The 8,972-nt window shown below is 31.6% G+C and overlaps 1 protein-coding gene across 1 annotated transcript; it reads left to right on the top strand.

Annotated features, from left to right (window-relative positions):
* The first annotated feature begins 6,064 nt into the window (after positions 1 to 6,064).
* On the top strand, positions 6,065 to 7,204 carry LOC133832419 (uncharacterized). Its single transcript, XM_062262764.1, has one exon. The coding sequence runs from the start codon at positions 6,065 to 6,067 to the stop codon at positions 7,202 to 7,204; it is 1,140 nt and encodes a 379-aa protein (XP_062118748.1).
* Positions 7,205 to 8,972: the final 1,768 nt, after the last annotated feature.

Here is an 8,972-nt window from a genome sequence, read left to right as displayed (position 1 = left end):
TATTTAGACTCCGTGTCAGTTGCCCAAAATCAAGGTCAACAAAAGCTTTATAGAGATTTATTAGAAGAAAAGAAGGAGTCAATTTGCAAAAGACGAAGAGCAAAATATGCGAAACAAAAAGCATCAAGAAACAATGTAATTCGTATAAATGAATCCACATCAATTAGCCATGATGATTCTCAAAGATTAGCAGGTGCTTCAAAACAAAAAGCTTCAAGAAACAATCTGATTAGTAATGAAAGAAGAAAACTTTATAAAGATTTATGTCAAGAAAAGAAGGAGGAGCTCTGCAAAAGACGGAGAGAAATATATGCCAAAAAAAAAGCTTCAAGAAATAATCTAATTCATATAAATAAATCAATAAATCTACATCAATTGACGATGATGATTCTCAATGATTTTTGGGTAGTACTAAACAAAAATCTTCATTAAATACCGTAAAGGAAAAGGAAAAGTTCATAATGATTTATCAGAAGAGAAGGAGGAAGCCTGTAGAAAACGAAGAGAAATATATGCTAGACAAAAAAATTCAAGAAACAATATGATTCATATCAATGAATCCACATCAATTGCCCATGATGATTCTGATAGATTTGTGAGTAACCCAATGGCTATACGGAATGCCCGTGAAGTCTCTATCACTAATGATTATAATGTTAGTGTTAATATCTTACCGACCAACACATCTATCAACAATGATTCTGTATCTTCAAATCAACTATCAACAATGCTTAGAGGTAACAAATCAATACAGAAATTGTTTAAAATTTATACCATTAACCCAATATGAGGTCTTCTTGTTTGTAACTACCTTTTAACTTTCCAATGAATTAGGTGGGATGCAAAAAAATGCTATTGTACAATCTAGAAAACTATTGAAGGTCGTACCATCAAAACCTTATTTGTTAAAATTAATGCCTAGATGTACACATTGCAAAGCAAAGTGAGTCCCACATGAGAGAACTGGCTTTTGTTGTGGTAATGGAAAGATTTCTTTAACCACAAATGATGTACCTAAACAACTTCTTGATTTGTTTACCGAGAACACAAATCAATCCATACATTTTAGGACATACATTCGCACTTACAACAACAAGTTCGCATTTACCTCATTCGGAGTAAATTTTGATAAAGATCTCTGTCGAAGGAATAAAGGGATTTATACTTTTAGAACTCAGGGACAGATATATCATTAAATCAATGATTTGCTACCCTCGAATGGTCGTCCTTCTTATTTATAGTTGTGCTTCTATGATACAGATAATGAACTACAAAATCGAATTTTAGATTCAGATAGAATGGTTCCATCAATTGTCGCTCAACTAATCGATATTCTTCAAATTAATCCATATTCAATTTTTTTCCGTTCGTTGGGTGATTTAGAAGATTTGGAAAACCAAACAATTCTTATAAGGACAGATCCAGGACTCGATCAACGGGTTTTCAATGCACCGACATCGTCACAAGTTGCAGCAATATTGGTCGAAAATAATGAAGGAGAACAACTAAAACCTCATGACATTTTTGTCCATAATGTTGCGATATTTTTGCTATGCAAGTGCACACAGTCGCAAACTCGTAATAAAATGGTAAAACCAAGTATCATTCTCAAGGACTGATTTATCAATTACCAGTCAATTAATTTCTTGTTCTATTTGATGAATTGAAATTCTTGATTTTTGTAAATACACCAAAAGAAACTATAAATTGCAGAAACAATAATTAAAAATTAAATGGAATAACAACTAATAGAAAAACTTTTAATTTAATCACTGAGAAACAATTAGGATATTCAATCTCATCAACTATCCTCCCTATTATTCTCTAATGCAAAGTGTGAATTCTTCTTCTTTTGACCTAATTCAATTAACAAGTTGATACAGCAGCCTATAATCATACTATGAATTATAAACTCAACCTAGGTGACAATTTCCTATATTTCTATGGTAAATTGAACCACACAGGTAGCATTAATCTCAACAACTTAATAACAGTTACACAATTAATTCAGATACTTTCGTTCTAAATTAGAATTATGTCCAATATAACCACAGCAGAATTAAATCTCACTTCTCAGATTTTGACTTAAAAACATATGTAAATGACTAAAGATGGCCAACCAATAATCAATCTATAAGAACAGGTTATATGGAATTGAAGAAGATTGAAGAAGAAGAATATTAAAATTGCATTAGTTCATAACAGAGATTCAAGTGATTCAATTAAACATCCTAAACAGAAAATTAGTTCATAGCCATAGTGCCAATCACAACAGAAATTAAGAATAACATCAGGAAGAAGAAAAACATGTAAAAATACTCTAAGCTTGAGTCTTCAAAACCAACCCTTTTCTCCTTCGTCCGTACGTCCTCTTTTGCTTCTCCTTTTCACCATATTAAAACCTAGGATTTCAAATTTTAAAGAGGCGGGCCGCGGCTCTACATACACTATGCTGCGGCCCGTGTCCAAATTCCTGGGCGAAAAGCCCTTTCCATGCTGCGACCCTCTGAAGCCATGCCGCGGCCCGCATTGACGAGTTCTGGGAAAAATGCCCATCTATGCCGCGGCTCTCTATAGCCATGCCGCGGCCCGAGGACTTCCTTAAAAAACAATGCTTCTGTTTCCCCCCTAGCCGCGGCTCCACTTTGCTCATGCCATGGCTCTTAAGGGATTTCTCAATTCTTCAAGTTTTCATCCCAAAATTTTACCAACACTTCCAAATTGTGTTGAGAACCATTCTTTATCAAAATATGATGAAAAACTTGGTTATTTCTTCCCTTTCTTTGGCATTTTCTTCCACATGCTCAATTCTTCCTGATATTCACAAAGACAAACAAACAAAGCATAAACCCGCACTAAATGAAAGAAAAACGAAATAAAAGACTACTAAAAACATCACCAAAACATAACAAAAACTAGACTCAACACATAACCATTTAGGTGGAAACCATAAAGTTCAATACTATTTTGGTTGTTATGATCCACTACAATATCCGCTATTATTCCCTTTCGGAGACATTGGATGGCACCAAGGAATTAAAAGGGTTAATCGAGGAGACAAATCTATATATAACGAAACAAATCATTCAATACTACCTCAACAATCGATAAATGCTAACGAATTGATAGCAAGGAAAGAAAGAGGTTAGATTAAAACTTTAATGTTTACAAAACGCTAATAATATTAATGTTATAAAAATTACTTAAGTATGCACATCCAACTTATAATCACTTAACTTACATTAAAAAATTTCAGGATTAAACAATGTAGACAAGGGTCCGATAGTTTCATGTCGTGAATACTATTGCTACAAATTACAAATTCAAGAAAATGCCAACTCAATCTTATTAATTTCTGGAAGACTGTTACAACAATTTGTGGTTGATATGTATGTAAAGATTGAGACGTCAAGATTGGATTATTTTAGAAGCAACCAAAATCATTTTCGCTCAGAGATATATCAAGGTATTGTTGATACCATTACTCTTGGTGAAAGGAATGCATCTAATGTTGGGAAGTGAATGATCTTGCCCTCTTCATTTATTGGTGGTCCAAGAGACATGCGAAAAAGATATATGGAAGCAATGACTTTAGTACAACGTTATGGAAAACCAGATATTTTCTTAACAATGACTTGCAATCCAAATTTGCCAGATATTTCAAACGAACTACTCCAACATGAAGAACCTCAAAATAGATCTGATTTGGTTGCCCGAGTTTTCCATTCGAAATTAGAATAACTGAAAGACGAATTGTTTAAGAAGAAGATATTTGGTCAAGTCTCAGCGTATGTCTATGTCATAGAGCACCAAAAAAGAGGTATTCCACATGCACACTTTTTAATTATCTTGCAAAGGGATTGGAAATTATATACACTGGAATCTTTCGATGAAATTGTTTCAGCAGAAATACCATATCAAAATACAAATATACATTTACATAATGCGGTAGTGAAGCATATGATGCATGGACCCTGTGGAGTCTTAAACCCATCCAATGTTTGCATGAAAAAAAAATGGTTGTTGCAAAAGTAATTATCCAAAGAAATATGCACCAAATACAAATGTAGGAAGTGATTGTTTCCCCATTTATAAGCGTTCAGATAATGGGGAAAACGTGAAAGTAAGAGGAAAGAATTTAGACAATCGTTGGGTCGTTCCATATAATCCATATCTACTTGCAACATTTGATTGTCATATTAATGTTGAGATTTGCTCAACAATAAAAGCAGTCAAATATCTTTACAAGTACATTTACAAAGGCCATGATCGTGTTGCTTTCAACTTGATTTCTGAAGAAAATAATCATCAAGTTGATGAAATCCAAGAATTTCAATCTGCTCGATGGATTGCTCCCCCAGAAGCTATGTGGAGAATATATGGGTTTGTTATTAATGAAATGTACCCAGCAGTGTATAGCTTACATTTACATCTTGAAGATCAACAGTCAATCACTTTCCAGGCAAAAGACGATCTAACCAACATTGTAAATTCAGATCAATCTCGAAAAACTATGTTAACAGAATTCTTTGCCATGAATCAAATAGATGCCAATGTAAGAAGACTACTATACAAAGAATTTCCAGAACATTATGTATGGAACCATCAACACAAACAATGGACCCCTCGAAAAAAGAAAACAGTTATAGGTCGTATTGTTACAGCAAATCCACTTGAAGGTGAAAGATATTATCTATGACTACTATTAACTCATGTAAAAGGACCGCTATCCTTCCAAAATATTAGGTCTATTGATGGAATTGTAGTCCCAACATTTCGCGATGCAGCAACACTGCATGGTTTACTACAAAGAGACAACAACTTAGAAGAATGTTTACAAGAAGCATCGTTATTCCAAATGCCAGCCAGTTTGAGACAGTTATTTGCAACCATATTGGTTTATTGTAATCCAACCTATCCAAGATACCTTTGGGAGCGTTTTGAAAGTGAAATGTCAGTTGATTTCAAATCAGCAGACTATCCTACTTCAAATGTAAGAATCCAGGTATTGAGATCAATTGCTTTAGCAATTGACTCATTGGGGAAAGACACCAACTCCTATGATCTCACAGACAATGACATCTCATTTCATGACAAAGAAATTCAATCTAGAGAAATTAATGATGAAATTGTTGGATTAGCTTATACAGGATCTTTATTTATTTTCATGTATATCTAATATTAAACAAATTAATATGAGATAGCCTAAAACATGTTTCTAAAATTGAATTCAAGAGAAACAAAGAATAGAATACTTACAGTATACGCAGCGGAATTAAAGAGTCCTTCCTTCAGTTTCTCTAACTCTTGTATCCTCTCTGTCACAGAGTATTATCAAGAAACTGAACCGATCTTTTATTTTCTTCACAATCTTCCAATGTATCCTTAGAACCACCTAGACTAGTGTGGGCAATTCTCAACACATGAGATAGATGTAGAGAGAAGAAGAGAAAATAACAAAGTGGATTAGAAAAGGACTTGTGTTTAGAGAGAATCTAAAACTATCAGAAAATCTAACTTGAGACTTATCAAACTTCTTATTTTGACTTCTCTCTAAGCACTCCTTTTATAGACTCAATTAGGCCATTTAATTTAATTAAAAAATCAATAAAATAATAGTCATTTTGAAGCCCTAGGTCGAAATTATCATGGGCTATAGGCCCGTGAAATTTCCCATTTGATTATAAGCCCATTGGACTTAAAATTAAGGCCTGTATTATTTTCTATTGATTTAATTAATTAAATAATTATCTAAATCCTTTATCAAATTAATTATTTATAATTTGAACATTGATTTAAATTTATTTATTAATTTAGATAGCAATTTATCTTAATTTTGAACATATAACCATATTTATATTCCACTGTGGTTACGTCACTATAAATAAGATTAGCTATATGCTCGGGATTTAATAGAAGTTTATATTAAACAAATAATCATGAAAATAAAACATGTGAGCAAAGTGATTGACCAAGTCAAAAAATGATTTCTATTCTTTTATTGATAATAAAATGAGATTGCAAAGAATTTGGGTTTTAATTAGGGCATAAAACCCCAACATAAATGGGTGTTGAAGTTCCAGAGGAAGATATTACGGCCTCAGAATGTCTAAACAGTGAACAACAACATGTATATGATGCAGTCCTAGAAAAAGTACTCGAGAATAAAAGCGGTTCATTTTTTATAGATGGTCCAGGCGGGACGGGAAAAACATTCTTATACAAGGCAATTTTGGCAACATTACGATCAAGAAATTTAGTAGCACTTGCAACTGCTTCATTAGGGGTTGCTGCATCTATTCTTCCTGCAGGGCGAACAGCACACTCACGTTTTAAACTCCCACTTGGTACTAGCGAAATGAACACATGTTCTGTCAACAAACAAAGTGGTCTTGGAAGCCTACTTCGCACAACTCGATTAATAATATGGGATGAAGCTCCAATGACACGAAAACAACATATAGAAGCATTGGAAAAAATGTTACGTGACATCACTGATGTAGATGTAACATTCGGTGGAAAAGTAGTCATCTTGGGTGGAGATTTTAGACAGGTTTTACCTGTGGTTCGTAAAGGAACGAGAGAAGAACAAGTTCGTTCCAGTTTGGTTTATTCATATTTGTGGCCTTCCTTGACCAAGTTCCAATTAATTGAAAACATGCGAGCACGATTGGATCCTGCATTCTCAGATTATGTTTTAAAAGTTGGCAATGGAATGCCACCAAACACAGTCAATGAAATGATAAAAATACCAACTTGCATGCTTATTCCTTATGTTGATGATAAGTTTTCTTTAGATCGTTTGATTGAAGATGTTTTCCACAACATTCACGATTTTTCACAAAATATTTCCAGTATGATGAAACGAGCCATACTAACACCAAAAAATGATTTTGTTGATGAAATAAACACTTTGTTAATTCATAGATTCCCTGGTGAAGAACAACGATATTATAGTTTTGATGAAACAACAGATTCATCTGAACAATCAGTGATGGAAGATTTCTTAAATAATCTAACCCCAAATGGACTCCCTCCACATGAATTGTTACTTAAGAAAAATTGCCCAATCATGCTTCTCAGAAACATTAATCCTTCAGAAGGCCTATGCAATGGAACGCGCTTAATTTGTCGAGCTTTTGATAAAAATATCATAGATGCAGAAATTGCAGTGGGACAAAGGGAAAAGAGTGTTCATTCCTAGGATCCCATTTTTACCAAATCTTGATGAAAACAGTGGCTTCCCATTCAAATGAACTCAATTCCCTATAAGATTAAGTTTTGCAATGACTATAAATAAGTCACAAGGACAAACATTGGATTATGTTGGAATTTATTTGCCTCAACCAGTTTTTTCACATGGTCAATTATATGTGGCTTTATCAAGGGCGAAAACATCATCTACAGCAAGAATTCTAATACGACCAGTGTCCACTGAACAACGAGGAAAAAACTACACAAAAAACATTGTATTTACAGAATTACTAACACTAGCAGGATTAAATTAATTTAATGCATGTATCTATATTCTATTACAATCATTTAATTAAATTTAATTCTTCAATGTCCTGAAATTTCTTCAATTTAAATAAATTCTTCAATATCCAATTATCTTAAAAAGTTAAAAAAAAAATTCTATATGAAAATATTCTCAAATTATTTTTCAATATATTATATCCTCCATACAAAAGAAAAATACAAAATAAAAAAAAATAGCGTGCAAATTAGTTTCCAAAATATTATATATTCCAGTGTGTTTAACATCCAAGTACCTTAAAAAGTTAAAAAAAGAATACTATATGAAAATATTATCAAATTAGTTCCCAAATATTATGTCGTCCATACAAAAAAAATTACAAAATAAACATAAAATATAACGTGCAAAATAGTTTTCAAAATATTATATATTCCAATTGGTTTATTCATATTTGTAGTATTTATATATTTAAAAATTACATAATTTTCATAAAATATATTAAATGATGTGAAATAACTAAAATATATAACATGGTTTTAAAAGAAATTACTATAAAACAATATTTTTTATAATTTAATAGAATTTGGTATGCTTTAACAAAATTTGATATGTTTTAACAATAAATACAACAAGATGCTTTCGAATTTAGTAACATTTTTGTCTTTGTTCAAACTTCAAAGTCAAGCTATAGCTTAATACAACCAAAACATTTTCACTTGTATGCCCATACATATATATATTGGTAGTTTAGGTTTTGTATTATTATAAAGTAGTCTTAACTTAAGGAGATTTTGACTTATTTATTAGGTAAATATCTTCAATTAATTAACAATTATTTAATGCCTCGTAGTGACGTATATATATATATACTACATATCCTAAAGGCCTATTTTATCACCAACAAAATATTTATGGTTTTACTTAGACCTGTTAAAATTCATTGGGATAATCTTTATATGTTTGTCATGTATATTTTTAAATAATTTTTATGGTGCAGTTTGCCACATTAAGTAATCCTTGCTATATATATATATATATTAGTATTATTACCATTTTTATTGTCACTAAAATGTTGTCAGATCATTTATATTAATAACATGTGATTTTTGTCTTTTCTTCTCAAAGTAGAACGAGAAAATGCATTCTCCCCCACCACCAACGTTTATAAAAAAAAAATTACTTTCAATTGAAAAAAGAAAAAATTGAAGGCAGAATGAATTTTAGGTGGGCCTATAATGTGAACAAAAAGAAATTGAATTTACAATATTTGCTGTGGTCATTAAATTATTAAGTGGACCTTGAAATATTTCTTTTTTCCTTATATGTATAAACGACTTTACATTAATATTTCCTACGGAGTCGATGTACCACATAATTCATTTTTAGACCAATCACTTATTATTGTGGAGTCATGTAGTTTAATTATCCAAAAAAAATATAATATCTGTAATAATTTAAATAAATATATATAAAGACACAACTATTAATATTCAGT

This window comes from Humulus lupulus, chromosome 4 (assembly GCF_963169125.1).
Source record: "Humulus lupulus chromosome 4, drHumLupu1.1, whole genome shotgun sequence".
Lineage (NCBI taxonomy): Eukaryota > Viridiplantae > Streptophyta > Magnoliopsida > Rosales > Cannabaceae > Humulus > Humulus lupulus.
Note: the sequence above shows the minus strand (reverse complement) of the source record. Positions and strands in the feature narration are given on the sequence as shown.

Coding starts and splice junctions, on each gene's coding strand:
- LOC133832419 (XM_062262764.1), top strand. CDS start 6,065: ATGGGTGTTGAAGTTCCAGAGGAAGATATTACGGCCTCAGAATGTCTA.